The sequence below is a fragment of the Oncorhynchus mykiss genome, chromosome 16, assembly GCF_013265735.2.
Source record: "Oncorhynchus mykiss isolate Arlee chromosome 16, USDA_OmykA_1.1, whole genome shotgun sequence".
NCBI classification, from domain to species: domain Eukaryota; kingdom Metazoa; phylum Chordata; class Actinopteri; order Salmoniformes; family Salmonidae; genus Oncorhynchus; species Oncorhynchus mykiss.
This window is the reverse complement of record NC_048580.1, coordinates 42,860,517-42,884,104: the sequence shown is the minus strand read 5'-3', so window position 1 is coordinate 42,884,104 and position 23,588 is coordinate 42,860,517. Positions and strand designations below refer to the sequence as shown.

The 23,588-nt window shown below is 40.7% G+C and overlaps 1 protein-coding gene across 1 annotated transcript in view; it reads right to left on the bottom strand.

Moving 5' to 3' along the window:
* The window catches only part of LOC110492060 (teashirt homolog 2), a 45,657-nt gene extending 25,003 nt beyond the window's left edge, over positions 1-20,654 (bottom strand). The window contains exon 1 of the mRNA XM_021566041.2: positions 20,210-20,654. Within this exon, the coding sequence (XP_021421716.1) occupies positions 20,210-20,249 (40 nt within the window). The 5' untranslated portion in view covers positions 20,250-20,654. The remainder of the gene's footprint in view (positions 1-20,209) is intronic.
* Positions 20,655-23,588: the final 2,934 nt, after the last annotated feature.

Below are 23,588 nucleotides of genomic sequence, written 5' to 3'. Positions count from 1 at the left end.
AAAAAAAACATTTGAGAAAGAGCAACCTCCTCCTGCCCTCAATTACTATAAAGCAAGTCAGGCTAATTACCGCTCCTTGATTATCTCAGATTCCTGTGTGAGTGAGTGATAGAGTGAAGAGGAGAGAGAGAGAGAGAGATACGAGAAAAAGCAAGAAACAGAGAGAGAGAGAGAGGGATAGTCCTATTTGAAATTGAAAGTTAGCAGGGCACACAACAAACTGTATTGATATTTTATAGTATGTGTGAGGCTATGTGAAGAAACATTAATCGCACAATCTACTAAATGTTTTTATGATGTTTCTCCACTACATCCGTGGTAACAATATGATTAAACACACCGATTTTCACATTTCATAAATGTATGTACGTTTTTCCCCATAGATGTAGGCCTAATATCAGACAAAACCCCATTTGCTCTGTGTTCACAGTGCTGCTTCTATGCTGTGTGTGGCTGTATGACTGCTCCTGCTCGGCCTGCTTTAGGAGTAGAGCCCCTTCAGGCCAGCCAGCCAGCCCAGTGCTCTGCTCAGCTCAGCGGTAGGCCTCCCACTCGGGCACTGAGCGCAGGGATGTGCCCAGGGCCAGGAGCAGGAGCACTCAATCATCCAGACAGCGACATCCTTTCGCCATCACCATCAGAGGGGCCCCTATGGGGGGACGGGGATATTTATGAGCAGCACGTTCAGACACACGCCCATGCGGCTTGCGATTCCGCTGATATACTACCGGCTGGACTGTGGGATGGAGACATATAGTTCATCTACTCCTCATCCCAGAGTCAGAACTCTGGAAGTGCTCCTCAGAGCTTTGTACTGCAGGTTGGGTCAGCCACATGTAAATCTGTTCAGGATATGTTGTTAGGATGTCTGACTTGAATTGATGTAATAGTTAACAGGGTCGTTGTTAACACCGCCTTTAAAAGTGAGAATATGTTGACCAACAAAATACTTAACTATCTGTGATGGTAAATAAGGGCAAAAATGTTCCCATTGCTGTGATGCATCTGTATTATCACTAAGTGCCATTTTTGTGTTTTGATTGCATCAATCTAAACATAGATGAAAAAAAACTTGATTTACCTCAGAGTGTTGTGTCGGTATCTTTCTTTACTTATATTTCAGCGAGTAGAGTGAGACCAACGGAAACCATGTATATAACTGACAGAAGGAAATGAATTGGAAACAGCTTAAAACGGTTACTATCAAGAAAATGCTACTTTGCACCACAAGGGGTTTCTTTCCTCCGGGCGGGTGGGTGGGTGTGTCGAGGGATTAAAAAAAGCCATAAAAATGTCTCTGTAATGGCATTAGTAGTGTTTCACTGCCTTTAGAAATGTCGAGAAAAACATCTGCTTTGCATTTTTCACTCCCTCTGTACTAATTTGTCTTCCAAATGATATCTTTGTGAGCACTGATTTAAATGCTCTCGCCGTTTTTTTAAACAAAACAAAAAAAGTATCAAAAGTAATTTATATAAACATACCGTATGATATTAATCGTACATTAGAAACTTGTTTCACTCCCACACCTGAGCTAACTATATGTGTCTACTACTATTACATGAATTCAGAAACCAATAAAATAACCAACTTGTGATTAGTTTATCGTAATTGTGTAGACACTGTCAATCGGTGGCGTCAGCATGTACAGTGCCTTCAGAAAGTATTCATGCCCCTTGACTTTTGTTGTTGTTACAGCCTGAATTCAAAATGGATTAAATGGAATTTATCACCCGCCTACACATAATACCCCATAATGACAAAGTGAAAACATGCTTTTAGACATTTTTGCTTATTTGTTGAAAAGGAAATATACCTGGGTCAATACTTTGGCAGCGATTACAGCTGTGAGTCTTCTGGGTAAGTCTTTAAGAGCTTTCCACACCTGCATTGTGCAACATTTGCCCATTTTTCTGTAAATAAATGTTTTCAAACTTTTCGATTTGGTTGTTGATTTAAGTCAAAACTGTAACTCGGCCACTCAGGAAAATTCACTGTCTTCTTGGTAAGCAACTCCAGTGTAGATATGGCCTTTTGTGTTAGGTTATTGTCCTGTTGAAAAGGTGGATTCATCTCCCAGTGTCTGGTGGAAAGAAGCCTGATTCAGATTTTCCTCTAGGATTTACCTGTGCTTAGCTCAATTCCATTTATTTGTTATCCCATTAAGCATTACAAGCATACCCATAACATGATGGAGCCACCCCTATGCTTGAAAATATGGAGAGTGGTACTCAGTAATGTGTTGTATTGGATTTGACCCAAACATACCATTTGTATTCAGAACAAAAAGTTTAATTGCTTTGCCAAATTTTGTTGCACTATTACTTTAGTGCCTTATTGCAAACAGGATGCATGTTTTGGAATATGTTCCTTCTTTTCACTCTGTCAATTAGGTTAGTATTGTGGAGTAACTACAATGTTGTTGATCCATCCTCAGTTTTCTCCTTTCACAACCATTAAACTCTAACTGTTTTAAAATCACCATTGGCCTGATGGTGAAATCCCCGAGTGGTTTCCTTCCTCCCCGGAAACTGAGTTAGGAAGGACGCCTGTATCTTTGTGGTGACTGGGTGTATTGATACACCCTCCAAAGGTCATTCATAACTTCACAATGATCAAAGGCAAATTCAATGTATTATTTCTTTTGAAATATCTACAAATAAGTGTCCTTCTTTGCAAGGCATTGGAAAATATTCCTGGTCTGGTTGAATCTGTTTGAAATTCACTGCTTGACTGAGGGACCTTACACATGTGTGGGGTACAGAGATGAGGTAGTCATTCGAAAATCATGTTAAACACTATTAGTGCACACAGAGTGAATCCATGCACCTTATTGTGTGACTAGTTAAGCACATTTGTACTCCTGAACATATTTAGGCTTGCCATAACAAAGGTTGAATACGTATTGACTTAAGACACTTCAGCTTTTAATTTACAAATCATTTGTAAAATAAAAACAAAACATAATTCCACTTTCACATGATGGAGTTTTGTGTGTGAGCTAGTGACAACAACAACAACAAAATCTCAATTTCATCCATTTTAAACGCAGGATGTAACACCAACAAAATGTGGAAATAGTCAAGGGGTGTGAATACTTTCTGAAGACTAAACATCCACAAACAACACGATGTTTATGTTATTTGGATTTTCTCGCCTCTCCTCCTACTAAAAGAAAGAATGTATAAAGCTTAGCATTCACATTCACACCCAGGTCACATAAAAGGAGCCAGTGTTGAGTAAACACCTTGATTGCTTTATGGCTGGCCCTCTAACCGTCAGCTACAGCAGCCCAGTCTTGTCTGTCTGTCTTGTCTGTATCCATCCTCTGTTTGGTTCTGGGAAATCCAGGCCCCGCAGTAATCTTTTCCCTGCTAGCCCTTTAATAAACCACAGGCCGCTTCATTAGCCTGCGCTCACACAGTGATTGATTGCTGCCAGTCACAGAAACCCCATCCTACCTCTTCTCTCCCTCAACCCACAAAATGAGCCACTTCTTCAGCTACCACCCATCATACTATTAAAGGAGAGTATTCACTTGGAGCCAGAGAGGGGAGTGGCCTCAGCTCTCTAACATGGGCAATGTAACAGTGTTCCTTTTGTTCAAACGCTTGGGTCAACATCGATTTATGGGATGCGCTATACAGCCTCTAATTCTATTATTTAGGAGTTCACATTCTGTTTTGGTACGAGTAAAGACACCAGAATGATCCAATGAGCGGGGTTCAACAATGAGCTGTTCATTCTAATAAAAAAGACAGTTGAATGCACCTTGATTGTTAAAGAACCAGTTGCCTTTAGTAGGGAACGTTTTTGTAGATGACATTTAAAGAAAAAGTCATATATCCTAATCTCAGTTGTAATTCCAATGTATTTTGTGCACCACATTATAGTCATTGGCACACATTCCTATTGTGTGTGGGAAAGTCTACTACATTCTAGTAAATTAATTAATTTCAGAAATAAAACATTTTTATGGTGACGTTGGTGCTTATTATATGGAAATATCGACCATAATACAAACGGATCACACAATTTAGGTTCATATTATAAGGTGTAAACAAGTCGTGGCTGGAGAAAACACCACCATTACTACCAAGGGCCACAACTACAGTAATTTAACAGAAGACCAGGAAACTGTATGACGCCTTTAGCTACAACAGTGATAGAATATACAGTATAAATGGGTAATAATGTTTGGGTGGCTATTCATCCTCCTATCCTGCACTGTACTGAAGTACCGTTTCAAATATTCCCTTATCTAAAATGTATGGGCTATGCGATCCTTCACAATACTCAATAGAGGAAGAGAGATACAGAGGGGAAACGTGCTAGATGGTGTTCAGCTGCAGTAATATCACTATCTCGCTCTCCTCACCAAGAATTGCTATAAAGCTATTTTGAAAATTGCACCCATATATTTCTGGGAGACAGTTAGCTCCTCTTGGTGACAGTGCATCTTTTACATTGAATTATACCATTCAGAGGAGTTATCAGAGCAGGTCAATTACTCACAGCACAGGCCGGACACAGCACAGGCCAGCCAAGCCCAGTGCCTGACGCCATAGCCAGCCTACTGCCCACAACCTACTGCCTTCTGCCCCTGCAGAGAGAGGACTCAAGATAGACATTCACAGTCACACCCCTACGGTGCTCATATCTGTCCACACACCAATTCAACACAACACCTTCTTTCGCTCACAGAAAGGCGTCTGCATGCTTCTCATCTGAAACAGTTTGTGCATACAGTGCATTCGGAAAGTATTCAGACCCTTTGACTTTTTCCACATTTTGCTACGTTACAGCAGTATTCTAAAAATTATTAAATTGTTTTTTTCCACATCAATCTATACACAATACCCCATAACGACAACTCAAAAACAGGTATCTAGAAATGTTTGCAAATGTATTAATAATAAAAATGTGAAATATCACATTTACATAATTATTCAGACCATTTACTCAGTACTTTGTTGAAGCAACTTTGACAGCGATTATAGTCTCTCCCATTCTTCTCTGCAGATCCTCTCAAGCTCTGTGAAGTTGGATGGGGAGTTTGACTTCATAGCTATTTTTCAGGTCTCTCCAGAGATGATCGGGTTCAAGTCTGGGATCTGGCTGGGTCACTCAAGGACATTCAGAGACTTGTCCCGAGGCCACTCCTGCGTTTTTTTGGCTGTGTGCTTCGGATCATTGTCCTGTTGGAAGGTGAACCTTTGCCCTAGTCTGAGGTCCTGAGTGCTCTGGAGCAGGTTTTCACCAAGTATCTCTCTGTACTTTTCTCCGTTCATCTTTCAGTCGATTCTGACTAGTCTCCCAGTCTCTGCTGCTGAACAACATCCCCACAGCATGATGCTGCCACCACCATGCTTCACCATAGGGATGGTACAAGGTTTTCTCCAGACGTGACACTTGGAATTCAGGCCAAAGGGTTCAATCTTGGTTTCATCAGACCAGAGAATCTTGTTTCTCATGGTCAGAGTGTCCTTTAGGTGCCTTTTTGGCAAACTCCAAGCGGGCTGTAAAGTGCCTTTTACTGAGGAGTGGCTTCCGTCTGGCCACTCTACCATAAAGGCCTGATTGGTGGAGTGCTGCAGAAATTGTTGTCCTTCTCTCATCTCCACAGAGGAACTATGGAGCTCTGTCAGAGTGACCATCGGGTTCTTAGTCACCTCGCTGGCCAAGACCCTCCTCCCCTGATTGCTTGATTGCTCAGTTGGGCCGGGCGGCCAGCTCTAGGATGAGTCTTGGTGGTTCCAAACCTCTCCATTTAAGAATGATGGAGGCCACTGTGTTCTTGGGGACCTTCAAATGCTGTAGACATTTTTTGGTACCCTTCCCCAGATCTGTGCCGCGACACAATCCTGTCTAGGAGCTCTACGGACAATTCAGTTGACCTCATGGCTTGGTTTTTGCTCTGACATGCAGTGTCAACTGTGGGACCTGATACAGTGCCTTGCGAAAGTATTCGGCCCCCTTGAACTTTGCGACCTTTTGCCACATTTCAGGCTTCAAACATAAAGATATAAAACTGTATTTTTTTGTGAAGAATCAACAACAAGTGGGACACAATCATGAAGTCGAACAACATTTATTGGATATTTCAAACGTTTTTAACAAATCAAAAACTGAAAAATTGGGCGTGCAAAATTATTCAGCCCTTTACTTTCAGTGCAGCAAACTCTCTCCAGAAGTTCAGTGAGGATCTCTGAATGATCCAATGTTGACCTAAATGACTAATGATGATAAATACAATCCACCTGTGTGTAATCAAGTCTCCGTATAAATGCACCTGCACTGTGATAGTCTCAGAGGTCCGTTAAAAGCGCAGAGAGCATCATGAAGAACAAGGAACACACCAGGCAGGTCCAAGATACTGTTGTGAAGAAGTTTAAAGCCGGATTTGGATACAAAAAGATTTCCCAAGCTTTAAACATCCCAAGGAGCACTGTGCAAGCGATAATATTGAAATGGAAGGAGTATCAGACCACTGCAAATCTACCAAGACCTGGCCGTCCCTCTAAACTTTCAGCTCATACAAGGACAAGACTGATCAGAGATGCAGCCAAGAGGCCCATGATCACTCTGGATGAACTGCAGAGAGACTCTGTCCATAGGACAACAATCAGTCGTATATTGCACAAATCTGGCCTTTATGGAAGAGTGGCAAGAAGAAAGCCATTTCTTAAAGATATCCATAAAAAGTGCCGTTTAAAGTTTGCCACAAGCCACCTGGGAGACACACCAAACATGTGGAAGAAGGTGCTCTGGTCAGATGAAACCAAAATTGAACTTTTTGGCAACAATGCAAAACGTTATGTTTGGCGTAAAAGCAACACAGCTGAACACACCATCCCCACTGTCAAACATGGTGGTGGCAGCATCATGGTTTGGGCCTACCTTTCTTCAGCAGGGACATGGAAGATGGTTAAAATTGATGGGAAGATGGATGGAGCCAAATACAGGACCATTCTGGAAGAAAACCTGATGGAGTCTGCAAAAGACCTGAGACTGGGACGGAGATTTGTCTTCCAACAAGACAATGATCCAAAACATAAAGCAAAATCTACAATGGAATGGCTCAAAAATAAACATATCCAGGTGTTAGAATGGCCAAGTCAAAGTCCAGACCTGAATCCAATCGAGAATCTGTGGAAAGAACTGAAAACTGCTGTTCACAAATGCTCTCCATCCAACCTCACTGAGCTCGAGCTGTTTTGCAAGGAGGAATGGGAAAAAATTTCAGTCTCTCGATGTGAAAAACTGATAGAGACATACCCCAAGCGACTTACAGCTGTAATCGCAGCAAAAGGTGGCGCTACAAAGTATTAACTTAAGAGGGCTGAATAATTTTGCACGCCCAATTTTTCAGTTTTTGATTTGTTAAAAAAGTTTGAAATATCCAATAATTGTCGTTCCACTTCATGATTGTGTCCCACTTGTTGTTGATTCTTCACAAAAAAATACAGTTTTATATATTTATGTTTGAAGCCTGAAATGTGGCAAAAGGTCGCAAAGTTCAAGGGGGCCGAATACTTTCGCAAGGCACTGTATAGACAGATGTGTGCCTTTCCAAATCATGTCCAATCATTTGAGTTTACCACAAGTGGACTCGAATCAAATTGTAGAAACATCTCAAGGATGATCAATGGAAACAGGTTGCACCTGAGCTCAATTTCGAGTCTCATAGCAAAGGGTCTGAATACTTATGTAAATTATACATATGCAAACATGTCTAAAAAACAGTTTTTTTCTTGGGGTATTGTGTGTAGTTTGAGGGGCTGTTTGTGCACACAAAAATGTATCAAGAGGCAAGCCAAAGTCAGTAGCCAAAGTCTGTGCCTCTTCGTCGGTGATTGGTCAACAGTAGAGATTCTTCAACGAAGTGTTTGTTGTCATTCAACAAGGGATGACTTGTTTTCATGCATATTTTTTCATTGAGAAATACACCAAACATCTTAGTTAGATGTAAAATGAATGGCAAATTTCTTGAGTTATTTTAGATTAATTTGAACTATTTTGGCTACGGCGTCTCAAGATTGATAAACAGTATTTTTTCTCGTTTTTTCAAGTGAATGTTGGCTACAGTAGGCGCCAGCCGAACCAAAACACACTGACGCCTTAACACAGTTAGTACAAAGCAACTTTGCAAGTGTTAAAATCTCGGTGTTAAGGTAAAATGTGTTGTGAGCGTTATATATATATATATATATATATATATATATATATCCGATTCTAGGGGGGTTAACACCAGGGGGGTTGAAATTGACACCACATGCGGTGGGTGAATCAATGAAGTGTTATTTGAATCACTGTGGAATGAACACTTGATGGTGTTGTTGTTACTTCGACTGTGTCGAGTTAATTTCCGTTAACCCTCCCAGAGTTAAAAAGACGTGTTGATTTTTAGAATAGTTTGTGTTAATATCTATGTTTCTGCATGCACATTGATTGATTCATTAATCAGTAAATATCAAATAAAAATCTAAACTAATCCAATCTGTAAGGAGATGGACTTATTTCACCCGTTACTGAGACGATTGTTCCAGTTTAGATGGTTAAGGTCGTCTTGAATGCAGGTTGTGGATGATAAAATATTCCAATTGTTGGATATCCTTCCTCTGGCTCAATTCTGATGGGAATTACTAATCATTTGACAAACCAGACAACAACAACAACCCCCACCCCTCCCCCCATCCCAATAGTTTAACACTATTTTGGTGGGTCACATCAAATTTCTAAGAAAATGTTGAAGGTGTTCAATTTAACTCCGTGGCTGTTAAAATTCTGACCTCAAATTTGCTGTGTATGATTCCATTACTAATGAAAAACGTATATAGGCACTGTAATTATACTATTTTTCTATTATATTTAGTTTCAGTTTCCATTTAGTAATCTGAATCTGGCCTTTATAACTGTCACAGCTGCCAATACAGTAGGTACTACATTATGACTGTTAATATGAATCACATCACCTATTTCAAAGAAGAAGGAGGTGTCTTTACAGTAACTGTAGTAATGTATCTGTTACTCAGATCAAAAACACACGGTTCTGTTCTTGCTAGAATAAGCATAAACCATCATATGACTTTCTGTCATGAATAATGATCAATGTGGGCTGTTTGCAGACCGCAAACACTCTGTTCAATGTGCCTGAAGGCGGGAGGGAGGCAGAGAGCAGGGAGCACATTCCTCTCTGACTGAACAGAGCCGAGACAGAGACCCCTCATGATCGGAGCCAGAGGTGGAGATGATCCTCTCAAAGCTAAGGCGTTAAGGTTGTGTGTATGTGTGTTTAGAGTTGACATGGCAACCATACAGAATCACAGAGCTATAGTGAAGCCACCCAGCCCAGGCCTGCATATGTAGAAGAGGGGGAAGGATACTTTTTTGTGCTGATGACACCGGAGGTTTGGATAAATAGGGTGATGCGTATACTGTCTGTGTCATATCATCAAAGTATGCCAGTAATTACAGAGTTGAGCAACATGACTGACTGACTGTTATTTTCATTACCATTCATTTCCTCAGTAATATACAGCCAGCAGTCTTATGATAGGGTTGGCTATTTATTTCAAACCATCACAGTTATCTCTATGATATCATCAGGCACTAATAGCTTTATTATATAAAGCAACTAAGAATGTAATTTCACATTTTTTCCAGTAAGAACCTGTACGCTCTAAATACGAAGGATCTCAAATAAAAGAGGTCAAACATTTTCTTCCACTTAGTCACTTCCCCAACACGACACTCAGTAATCATCCATCCTAACATAGAGCTTTTCCTTCTTCCCTTTGGTGTGGCATGATGATCATGTGTAAATAATCTAGGGTCTAAATCCAATGGGAATGAGTGTGCAGGTCTTTTCAGATTTACGTTGTGTTGTAAAGTTACGCAGGCAAACTTGGCAGGAAATAAGAGAGGGGGGGGGGAGAAACTCGCCTTTCATCATTTCCCCCCAAATCAGAGAAGGAAATGAATATGGATGCCCTCCGGCAGGCGAGAGGGAGAAGGAGAGTGGGGAAGGAAATTCAGTGCCTGATGAGGTCCCTAAAGAATGCGCCTGGACACAGCCGGAACCTTCTCAGCTGGGTCCGTGCCAGGGTGGGAGGGCTACATGCAGGGAACATGCTAACAGACACACATGTATGTATGCACGTACACACACAAACACATGCGCAAAAATACAGTGTTGTCAAAATACGATGGAAATGCAGTTAAAATGTAAGATGGATAGGCCTGCATTGTTTACAAACAAACCCCAGATCTATATAAACTACATCAAATGTGTTCCATCTGGTATATAGTTTCACGTATCAAACAGCCAATCACAGCCAATCCCTTTTTCAAATGTAATCAACCCCTGTCACTAAGCCTCTTTCAGCCAGCCTTACAGGGCTGTGTATGAATACATATAGTGTGCTGAGACATGCCATGGTTGTTGTTGGATACAAACAGAACTGAACCCAGTCTGTCTGAAAACATAACAATGATAGAGGTTCAGACCGTTTAGATGTATGTTTATAGTGCAGTAGATATGAAGGGATAGGCAGTTCAGCTGAGAAAGAGCCAGTCCAGTGTTAATGTCATGGCTCCAGGCGATGGGCTATGATCTGTGTATGACCTCTGTGACGTTGTCGTGGAGATGATCTCCCCACAGGCAACGGTTACCAAAGAGACACCAAAGCCCTGAGTTCTGGTCATGTCACTCACAGACTCACAGACGATTGTTGTGGCTTATGGCCAAGGTTCGTGGTTGAATCCAAATATGATCACTCTCACCACCAGACACAATGGCTTTCCTCTGTCCCAAACACTATACCACAGACAGTCATGGAGAAAATGGCCAATCTTCCAGAACTTCCCAAAATAACCTGAGGGATCTGTGAGGTAATTCGATCAAACAAAAAGGAGAATGCTGAGCTCCCACAACAAGACGTCCTACAACAGTTTCTGATCACGTCATGGTTAGCACAATGCTAATATTTAATGCCAGAGTATACCTAAACAACTACAGGTACTAAAAAAAGTGTAAAGGGAAACCATAAATAACAAAGATTAGTCATGGATTTTTTTTTTTTAAATAACTTCCTATATTTTATTAATATAATATCCCTTTTCCCTTGTATTTAACATTTTATTGAAACGCATACAAATCGACACTGTATGTTCAGGGAACAACAGAGGAAACGCCTGAGAAATATCTAGATCTGGTTTCCATTGAAATGCATATTGTCGTTATCCCTCAGAATTAATTGAACTACAGTATGATGTGGAACAGGATCCTGCTAACCCTTAATGACTCCCTCTGGCAGTGTAATGGCAGGTATTAGAGTGCTGATCCCACAAAGCCCTGCCTCCCTGGCCTAGACACACACACAGGCCCCTCAGACTATTTGCCATCATCAGACCAGACGATCTGGTTAGCTCTCAGATGTCACCCGCCTTCTCACTCAGTTCATTCCCATGTTCAGTACAGCAAAACGTTTTACCACAGAAAATGAGCGTTCCTTATCAGGCAGGTTCAGGTACTAACTCCCTGTTTCACTGTTTCAAAACGTTTTTTTCCCTACTGCTTTTGGTTTATGAGTACAATCTGAAAGACAGGAAGAAAAACGTGGAGATACTTCACTAGCTTGACAGCATAACTTATGAGGGGCCTGGTTAGTGACCGCTTGAATGTACATTACGTGATGTGAAATATGACGAGCAGGGAACACAGGGACAACCGACAGGGGATAGGATACAATATACTTTATTGCCCATTTACATGGAAATTCCTGTAGTGACGTCAGCATTCAAATACACAAACAACACAATATGCTATATGCAGTACAGAAAACTGTAAAGTTAGTACACAAGTCGTTACATTTTCACATATTCAAAGTATCTGTCGCCTACTGTCCAGTATCTGTGGCCTACTGCCTGCATCTGTCCAATGTCCAACTCTTCCCTGAAATTCCTGTATCAGAGGACACAGATTCATCTGTATCTGCTCATACTGTATTGTACGTGGATAATCAGTTACTAATGTGTTATTACTAAAGTAAGTGATATTAATAGGTATTCAATAGATAAATGTTACCTTGAAGACTTGTATTCAATCCCTTTTCAATCACAGTACCTACCTTTTTAACCAACTAGTTCTTTGGAAAAAGTTGCCTGGGTGTTATTTAGAACTGACTGAACAGGAAATGCATTTGTCCAATCAATCATGAAACATTTGCGGTTCTCTAAATCTCATCTGTGACATCATCACGGCATCCAACACCCACATGAACCTTTCCTGATGACAGCTAATGTTCTTTCTTATGTGTGAGATGATCATCTTAAAGAAGAGGTGAGGAAAAGGCTAAGAAAATGCCTAAATAATCAGGGGTTCGCAGTGAAGCTCTGAAACCTATTGTTATTCTTCTTTTTCTTATGACATGGTCAAATAACTCAAGCATAGATTGGGAACTTTTTTTTCTAATTTGACACACAGAAAGTAGAGGCCATGAGTAAATTGGTAAAAAAATAATGGCAATGATTGGCCTATAGGGGGCAATGTTATAAGCATAATAGCAATCACTGGGTTTGACCTAGAGATTATACCATGCGCTAATAAGCTAAAATATGCAAAAAATACATAGAAAGTATGACACCACTATCATGGTCGTCCCTAAGATGAACCATACTGAATTTGGTATTGATGTCTCAAACAACAAGGAAACTATTAACAACTCATTCTTTGCATGATGTAGCGCTAATGCTCAAAATCATCTGCAATCATCTTCTTCTCATGATCCATACGTCAGATTCACTCATTACATAAGTCTTAATGGTTTTGAGAAATAGATGCTGCATTAAAATATGGCTACACTGTACCTATAGATGCACGTTAGCACATATGCTAATGCTAAAAATACTTTAAAAATATTCTAATCCATCCACCTGATGGGTGTGGTACATAAAGCTGACTAAACAGCATGATCACTAGACAGGTGCACTTTGTGCTGGGGACAATAAAAGGTCACTCTAAAATGTGCAGTTTTGTCACACAACACAATGCCACAGATGTCTCACGTTTTGAGGGAGTGTGCAATTGGCATGCTGATTGCAGGAATGTCCACCAGAGCTGTTAACAGAGGATTGAATGTTAATTTCTAGACCATAAGCTGCCTCCAACATAGTTTTAGAGAATTTGGCAGTACCTCCAACCAGCCTCACAACCGCAGACCATGTGTAACCATGCCAGCCCAGTACCTCTACATCCGACTTCTTCACCTGTAGGACCGTCTGAGACCAGCCACCCAGACAACTGATGAAACTGTGGAGTATTTATGTCTGTAATAAAGCCCTTTTTCATGGAAAATCTCATTCTTATTGGCTATGCCTGGCTCCCCAGTGGGTGGGCCTATGCCCTCCCAGGCCAACTCATGGCTGCGCCCCTGCCCAGTCATGTGAAATCCATAGATTAGGGCCTATTGAATATATTTAAATTGACTGATGAACTGTAACTCAGTAAAATTGTTGTCATTGTTGCATGCTGCGTTTTTTTGTTCAGTACATGTATACTCAATGAATTAGCCTCTAGTAAATTTGAAAAAAACATCCAACCTACAGCACTAGTTTATTACTTCACTTGTGTCATCCTTGTGGTATTATGAGATAAACATGGGGCAATGCTTTCACTGATTGCACATAAAGGAAGATAGTTCCTACATGATAGAGTGCTTGCTTTGTTATCCAACTGATCTTGTGTCCTTTCTGTCTTCCTGTGAACCCCGTTCATTGCTGCTTCCAGCTAAATTATTTGAAAATGTTTTTGCACTGGTCTCTAAACAGAAGCATAACATATCCTCATAAATATACAAATATACTATCTATGCCCTTTTCATGTATCATACATGTGAGACAGGTTACCACAAGACTATAACAATGTTAGAAAATATCTACTGAGTGACTTGCTATCATAGATTTCTTGGGATATTAAGTGGAATTAGTCAATCTTCATGGTGTATCAAAATGCAACAGAATCATTATATCTTGGGTTTGCCCGCATACATTTTCTTTCCTTAAATTATACCATTCATCATACGCTCATTACAAGGACAGTCAATTTTGAACCAACTCCAATTTCCTTTCATTGCTAGCTTAGATGATACAGGATGCATATTTTTCAAAACTCTGTCTCGACTCTGTTATTGTAGCTAAGAAAATACACTGTGACCTGCATGAATAAATAGAATAATAAGTTAACATGATTCACATGTTAGGTTGCATGCGAATGGGCCTGTTACTGTATGTTGAGTATGTTGAGTATTCACAGTGACACTTTAAGTTAGGTTCCAGAGTAACTACCAGTGGAAAAACTTGTGTAATTACAAAGTAACAGGCTATTACAAGCTTTTACATACATATTACAAGTTATTACATACATATTATTAACGTATGCAGTAATTACTCAATCGTTTGTGTAGTATTGTATTTTATTGCAAACTGAAATAACAGTGATAAGTACTATGCACGTAAGTAACCTATAACTGCTACCTAATATGTACATATGTGGTACAAAGTCATTATACAGGTTATTCCCTTTGATGATTTACTTATGAATTCCACATACCAGGGTAGACCAAGGCATACAACATTAATATGTTCTCTGGGTCCTCTTAATCAAGTTGCAAGTACAACAGAATTATTCTATATTCAACACGGACACCTAAGCTGTCAGTGCTATTTAATGAGTCTCAATTACGATGTTAGTTTCAACAGACTGGCTCAGCACATGCAGGCAAATTCTCAAGGCTTGAAAAGCACACCAATGGAAAGTGAAGAGCAAGGATAGTCTTACATTATCACATTGTATGGGTACTCGTACTACATTTAACGTATTTCCAACCATGTCACATTTGAAGGAATATTGTACAGTATGAATCTTTATTGCCATGTGTTATTAAAGAGGCCCATTAACTGACATTATGAACCGAAGCTACCATAAGAACATGGTTTAAAATGGCAAACATCAGAAGAAATCGATATATGGTTCTGCTTAGGGAATCAAGGAATTGATTGGTTGTCAAATACAATATGTATACAGTAATTGACATTGGAAATATCCTGTTTTTATTGGCCTCTGTATATTCCTGGATCGGTGGTATACTAAGAGGTTCAGGTCCAAGCATCGTTCTTCTAGACACCAAACGTGATTGAATTGGTGAACATTTCAAAAGTGAAAGCCCCACCGTTTGACACCAGTCTAGAGAATGGAGAGCATAGGCCAGGGAGGTCAGCCTGGACGACAGAGTATTGAGTTGATTCATCAAATTAGGTCCTATGTAATTACACTGTGGAACGACTCACGAAAGGTGTCAGCTATAAAACAGCCAGACGGGCAATCAGTGCTCATATTAAATGAAAGTGCAAGGTGTCCAACTTCCTATTCCTCTGGCATTATAGAGATGAGGTGTTTTAAGCCGGCTTGGGCAATGTAGCAATTAAGCCCGCTGATTACCTCAACAAATGCAATTTTCATAGATGAATTTGCTAATCAATTTTGTTACGCCTGTCAATTTTGAGAAAGCAGTACAATAGTTTTTCTTAAAATAACACATCGTAACAGCACATTACCAAAAAAAAAAATAGTTTAAACCTATGAAGAAATGTAGTGAGATTGTTTGGTCCTTGTTCCAACTTTCTGAAAATAATTAGAAGAATGCAGTCTTTCCAATATACTAATAAACTAAATACGAACAACATTTAAATGCAAATTGAACTGCCTGTTAACCTTTAGGAGAAGCATAGAGGCACAGTATGAAATCAGTTTCCTCTGTAATTGTTACAGATCACACCATTAGCAAAATATTGTCATAGCTCCTGCTACTGCAGACAGTAACTACTGAGGGTTAATTTGCATAATACATCTTAATTGAAGCCCATTAAGGATTTGATTAGAAGCAAATCAGGTACGCCGCAGAGAACTTCAGATGAATATTTTCCCTGCGTTTTGGCTTTTTGTTTATCTTGTATGGTTCATATAGTTTCTCTGTCCTCCATTTTGCATTTGCTCTATGCTAGTATGTTCTTCGCAATTTAAGTAACTTACAATGCAACGCGGCATGTAAGTCCTTGTATAGCGCTGAAATAAGAGGACATCTTTGTATCTAGGATATTCTTCTGTGAATTGTGGCAATTAGAACAGATATGGATCTGTATGGATATCTATTTGAGAGGCATATGGTGGTGGATACCTGATCCAGCCCTGACTTCAGAGCCATATGGCCAACACTTTGGTGTACAACTACACATTTCAGTCAACAACTCATGAAGCGGTCCTATTTTTTTTAACTTCATTGTGTAAGAGTAAACTGTGTTTCAGAAGGTGATGTACAGGGTAAAAGTGCTTATTACATTCTTATAAGAATGCGGTGCGCTTTGCAAGTAGACAAACTCCACTGCACTTCATCATGGACAAACGTTCTCCATGTCATCAAATAGCAGGACCACAGAGTGTTGTTATATTATCTATAATAGTCCCTTCCCAATTTTTCATCCTCAAAGTACATTTGATGAACTGCCTTTGCTCTTCAGTCTTTTCATCATTTCGGTCTTTAACCCATTGTGTCTGTAGGGACATGGACAAAACACAGTGCCGTGGCATAATTTCCTTCATACTTGGGATGTCAGGTAGAAATAATGAGATTTAGCCTGTTTACAATAAACTCTCCCAATACTCTTGTTATTGTCTGCCTTAATGAGGAAATAAATCATAACAAGAAATACTCTTTTTCTGCTGTGACGATCACATGGAAACATTATCCACATGAATCACCCAGCCCAATAGCATATCAAATTGTGTAATTTGCCTGGAAACTAGTGCAGGTCTCAGAGGGAACACAAGGTGAATGAGCGGTAGCAGGCTGCAGTTGCGTTGTGACTGAGGAGCAGTCAGGCACTTGCCTTAAGACCAATCATAACAGTCTGTTTTCCACACAGGAGGAGAGGAGGAGAGGAGAGCGAGATCAGTACGCTGGAGGGCACAGTAGTCTGTGTTCTTATCACCTAGACAGTGCACCGCCCTGTCTGACTCCCTCTCAAAAAAACAAAAGCCTTCCAAACTATTAGCTATCCACACCTGCTGTCACCTCACCTCACTGGCATGGCATGCAGGTGGAAATGCAATGAGATCAAACAATACAACCCCATATTACTCTTACACCAAATATAAGCAAAGGATGGGGGCAGCTAAAAAAGGGGAGCAAAACCAAGCCACCAAAATCCAAGATATGCAGCAAAATTCTATATTTTTGGAACAAAACATGACAATAACAATGGTGGTAATCTTCGACAGAAAAACAGATAATTTCTCACAATTTTATTTGGTGGTGTAATTTCCTTTAATCCATGTCAAATCAAACAGATGCAATGGACTTCTTTTTACCTAAACTAGGATCAACAACATCTGCCTTAATGGTAAGATGTTTCCAGAACAAACCACTTAGGAGGAATTTCAGCTAGCCAATTCCCACAAGCTGCTGTCACTCACTTAATGGTACTGCAACACTTAATGCCTTTGTCTGTTCTCCAGTTTATCTTGTTAACAGCAAATTGGGCTAACGGTTTGAGGCACAGCTAGAGGTATTGTAAAACCTATAAGATAAATACTTCCACTGACGCAAAATAAACGTAAGGCCACTTTCACTCAGAAATGTATTTAGTCCACTAACCACTTATAGGGTTAAACGTGTATCCAACATAGGAAACGAAAATACACATTTCATAAATGTTTACTATATACCTTCCTATATTCATGAACTATTCTACTTAAATCTAAAGGTTTAGCGTGTTCTACAGTGTGCCAGGAAGGAATTGTCACTTTAAGTTACCTTCTGCTCAATGAATGTTGAAAAAAATCGAATCAAATTTACAAACATACCTATTAATAGTACTATTCTCCAAGGAGAAGAGAAGCACCCTGAAAACCAAATGTCCCATGAATTAATGTGTTGTTGCTTGAGGAGATTGTCTTTACTACCCCTTAACATTTTTAATTTTCACAGAGGGATAGGCCAACTACATCTTCAAGAGCACTACATATAAATGAAACCTATTCCTTGCATCTCTTATTTCAATACCACTCTCTCCTTGTTCCCTTCCACACATCATTAAACATATTATTATAACATGACTGTCAGCCCACGTCTCTCTTCGCTCCATTCTTGCTCTGCCAGGTAATCAATTTGTCGTCACTCTCTGTAACCCCAGTAAAGTCATCAAGCGAAATGAGTTACAGCTGCAAAGACCTTTCAAGAATACAGAGGGAAAAAAGCGAGCGAGAGAAATGACAACACAGCCCAGGAATATTCTGCCGCCTGATAGCACATCCCAGGTCTTGAAGATGAAATATTAATGCACAATTTGTTTATCTGCAGGCCCACATCTCTCCAGTGCCGAGCTGTTAATTTTCTATCGGCACAGACAACGGATCAGTCAGTCATGAACTCTTCACAGCCATTACCGGGAGACATTTTGATTAAGTATTCCTAATGTAGTGGATAGGAAAGAATGAAAACACTCTGCCTGCCAACTTTTGATTGACCATTAAGCCACTGATGAATGTGCCTGTCAAAGAGGAGACAATTACCTCAACAATGAAGAAACTCTTCTGGAAGGCTTATTTCTCTATAGGGCTGACACATTTACCAGATTACAGGCGAGGCAGCTGAGAGCGTGTAAAGGGATCGCTTAGGAACTCTCAACAGTTCCCAGAATAATAGTGGGATAAGGCTTTTTTTCAGAGTGGAATGTGGGACAAATATTTTGTGTATGAATATGAGGATGAGTCTCTGTGTTTGGTGATGTTTTTTCTTTCTCTCTCTCTCTCTAAGTGTGTGTGTGTGTATGTATGTGTGTGTACATACACTTGAGTGTGTCTATTAGATAAGGGTTTCACTATCTGAAGCGGATACAAAGATCCGCCATTATTGGCAGAGAACAATCACCATCTGGTGTCTACATCGCAACCATAATAAGGACCGATAACTTCTAAACCCACTGAACAGCATCCCACCACCTCCACTGATAATACCCTTCATCAATTCATTCATATCCATCATCTCAATTATTTTGATTCCCTCTTTTTAATAACGCAACTTGGATGCACTATAGTATGCCATTGTGTAAACACCATCAAGAACAAAGTCAAGGTTAATCATACGAGTGATGAATTACTAAGCAATAACAATAATTATTTTGCAGTGTGGGGTAACAAAGGATGAACGAAAGAGTAGGTTTTTTTTTTTTTTTGGTACTGGCCTATCTGGTCTTAGTAACCAGGTTTGTAAACACTCAAATGAGTCGGTCACCATAATAAACCCTCCATAGGCACACTGATGACCCAAAGCGCTACAGTAGGCAAAAGAGCGTGGTCTACTCTTGTGTTTATATTTTGCACATTGTACTGTAAGTGTAGGCCTACTGTATGTATTCAGCTGACTGAATACAGATGAGTGACAACCAGGTATAACTATTTACATAAAATGTGCATTACACTGTTACAGTGTTTGTCAATGATTGTCTCGGGTGTAATCCATCTAGGAAAAATAATAATTGTTTATGAACATCATAAACAACACAGTACACACACACACACACACACACAAACAAAATGTGACATGCTTGAATAATAATAATCATATATATTTTTTAAAATTTAAAATAGATTCTCTCTCTCTCTGCGTGTGCGTGCTTGTGTCCTCCATTTGTCTGGGCTATAGATATAAAGAGTTCATCGGAAGTTCAAATGTTTAGGACAGCCACCCGAAGCACACATGAAATATACATTTGCGCAAGTCTTAATTGTTTATGGCAATACACACCACTTTTGCGTTATACTAAAACAACTTTTGAACGACTTGGAATAAATTACAATACAGGTCCTTCTTCAAAAACAGAAAACTTAAACAATTATAGCCGAAGATAGCCAAATATTCAAATATGATACTCGGCTATAAAAGATTGCCGAGTATCATATTTGAATAAATTGCACCTTCGTCATCCGGTATTACTGTCACTTTGACATTCGATTTGGGCCAGTGTACTACCCAAAACATCATACAGATCAAAGTATACTGCTATACTGTTTTAACATATACAATATCAGTTTGATAATAACAACATCTAATATTGTTTATGACTAATATGATAGGTGTGAATGTCCTCTTACCCGCAGCCCGTTTCGGCGCCTGCTGTTTTCTCCTTGGCATTTTTGAACTGGTAGTTCACGTAGCTCACTCACTCTGCCCAGGTGAAATCGGTATGCGGTCTAGTATGATAGTCCATGCAGAGAGAGCGACTCTTTATTTAGAGTAGCCTACTTCTCTCACTATAAAATCCAGAGTCAGAAAACGTTGTCTAGGCAAAACAGACGTCAGAGCAGTTATTCTTCTTTCACCTCCGTTCCTAGATCATCTAGGGCGGATTGTCTTCTTTTCTTTTCGTGTTGGACCACCAAAGCCATGGGACTACGTCCGTCAGATGCCAGGCAGGTTTTGAGAGCGCTCTGTATTGAATAGCGTGTGTTCAAGGAAGAGCGTAAAACGTTGGGTAATGGTAGGCTATCACGCACGGAGCAGGCAGGGTGAGGCGATGCCAGCAAACATCGATCCATAGAACAAACTGAACATTAAAAACTCCTCCCTCGCCTGGACTTGATGATGGCAGCGAGACATTTGTTACACCAGATAATCATGAGTTTATTAAAGGGCCAGGGGCCAGAGAACACACCAGGATATGTAAGGGCTGTTTCAGCGATAATAATGTGCAAAATGTCATTGATTTAAGTTCCATTTTGTTTTTACCAAGGGTTCTGAGATGATGGAAGAAAGGAACTTGAATTATTTCCATAGATAGTAAATGCTATATTACCAAATCAAATTGTATTTGTCACATGCTTCGTAATCAACAGGTGTAGACTAACAGTGAAATGCGTTCTTATGTGCCCTTCTCAACAATGCAGAGAGAGGGGGAAAAATATCAATAATAGAAAAATAATAACATTAGGAATAAATGCACAATGAGTATGCTAACTTGGCTATATATATATATATATATATATATATTAAAGATGGCGCCAACAGAGATGGTCGCCTCGCTCGAGTCCTTAGGAAACTATACAATATTTAGTTTTTTTTATGTATTATTTCTTACATTGTTACCCCAGGAAATCTTAAGTCTTATTACATATAGCCGGGAATAACTATTGGATACAAGAGCAATGTCAACTTACCAACATCACAACCAGGAATACGTGAATATCCTGAAGCGGATCCTCTGTTTGGACCACCACCCAGGACAATGGATCTAATCCCAGAAGCCGACCCAAAACAACAGCGCCGCAAAGGGGGCAGACGGAACGGCCTCCTGGTCAGGCTCCGTAGACGTGCACATCGCCCACCGTTCCCGATTATACTACTCACCAATGTCCAGTCTCTTGACAATAAGGTAGACGAAATTCGAGCAAGGGTTGCCTTCCAAAGAGACATCAGAGATTGTAACATTCTCTGTTTCACAAAAACATGGCTGTCTTGGGATATGTTGTCGGAATCGGTTCAGCCACCGGGCTTCTCGACGCATCGTGCCAACAGAGATAAACACCTCTCTGGGAAGAGGAAAGGCAGGGGTGTATGCTTCATGATTATCAACTCATGGTGTAATCATAACAACATACAGGAACTCAAGTCCTTTTGCTCACCCGACCTAAAATTCCTTACAATCAAATGCCGGCCATATTACCTCCCAAGAGAAATCTTGTCAGTTATCATCACAGCTGTGTACATTCCCCCTCAACCAGACACGAAGAAGGCCCTCAAGTAACTTCACTGGACTCTATGTAAACTGGAAACCATATATCCTGAGGCTGTATTTATTGTAGCTGGGGATTTTAACAAAGCAAATTTGAGAACAAGGTTACCTAAATTATATCAGCATATTGATTGCACTATGCATGGGGGTAATACACTTGACCACTGCTACTCTAACTTCAGCGATGCATACAATGCCCTCCCCCTCCCTCCCTTCGGCAAATCCGACCACGACGCCATCTCACTCCCACCGTCTTATTGGCAGAAACAGGATGTACCAGTTTCAAACAGGATGTACCAGTGAGTAGAACCATTCAGCGCTGGTCTGACCAATCGGAATCCACGCTTCAAGATTATTTTGATCCGGTTAGCCTCAGAGAATAACATTGACCTATACGCTGACTCGGTGAGTGAATTTATAAGGAAGTGCACTGGAGATGTTGTACCCACTGTGACTATTAAAACCTACCCTACCCAGAAACCGTGAATGGATGGCGGCATTCCTGCAAAACTGAAAGCGCAAACCATGCATTGGAAAGAGGTCTGGGGATATGGCTGCTTATAAACAGTGTAGTTATTCCCTCCACAAGGCAATCAACAAGCGAAATGCTGGTAGAGGGACAAAGTGGAGTCGCAATTCAACGGCTCAGACAAGAAACATACGTGGCAGGGTCTACAGGAAAACCAGCAACGTCACGGACACCGACGTCACGCTTCCAGCCAGACTAAACACCTTCTTTGCCTGCTTTGAGGATAATACAGTGCCACCATCGCGGCCTGCTAACAAGGACTGCCGCCCCCCCCCCCCCCCCCCTCTCTCTCCGTGGCTGACGTGAGTAAAACATTTAAACATGTTAAGCCTCGCAAGGCTGCTGGCCAGAACGGCATCCCTAGCCCGTCCTCAGAGCATGCGCAGACCAGCTGGCTGGTGTGTTTACGGACATATTCAATCACTCCCTATCCCAGTGTGTTGTCCCCACATGCTTCAAGATGGCCACCATTGTTCCTATACCCAAGAAGGCAAAGAACTGAACTAAATGACTACTGCCCTGTAGCACTCACTTCTGCCATCATGAAGTGCTTTGAGAGACTAGTCAAGGATCATATCACCTTCACCTTACCGGCCACCCTAGACCCACTTTAGTTTGCATACCGCCCTAACAGGTCCACAGACGATGCAATCACCATCACACTGCACACTGCTCTATCCCATCTGGACAAGAGGAATACCTATGTAAGAATGTTGTTCATTGACTACAGCTCAGCATTCAACACCATAGTACACTCCAAGCTCATGATCAAGCTGGAGGCCCTGGGTCTCAACCCCACCCTGTGCAATTGGGCCCTGGACTTTCTGACGAGCCGCACTCAGGTGGTGAAGGTAGGAAACAACATCTCCACCTCGCTGACCCTCAACACTCAGACCCCTCCTGTACTTCCTGTTCCCCCACGTCTGCTTGGCCACGCACGCCTCCAGCTCAATTATCAAGTTTGTAGCCGAAACAACAGTAGTGGGCTTGATTACCAACAATGACAAGACAGCCGACAGGGAGGAGGTGAAGGCACTCGGAGTGTGGTGTCAGGAAAACAACCTCTCACTCAAAGGCATCAAAACAAAGGAGATGATTGTGGACTTCAGGAAACAGCACAGGAAGCACCCCCCTATCCACATTGAAGGGACAGCAGTGGGGAAAGTGGAAAGTTTTAAGTTCCTCTGTGTACACATCAACGGCAAACTGAAAT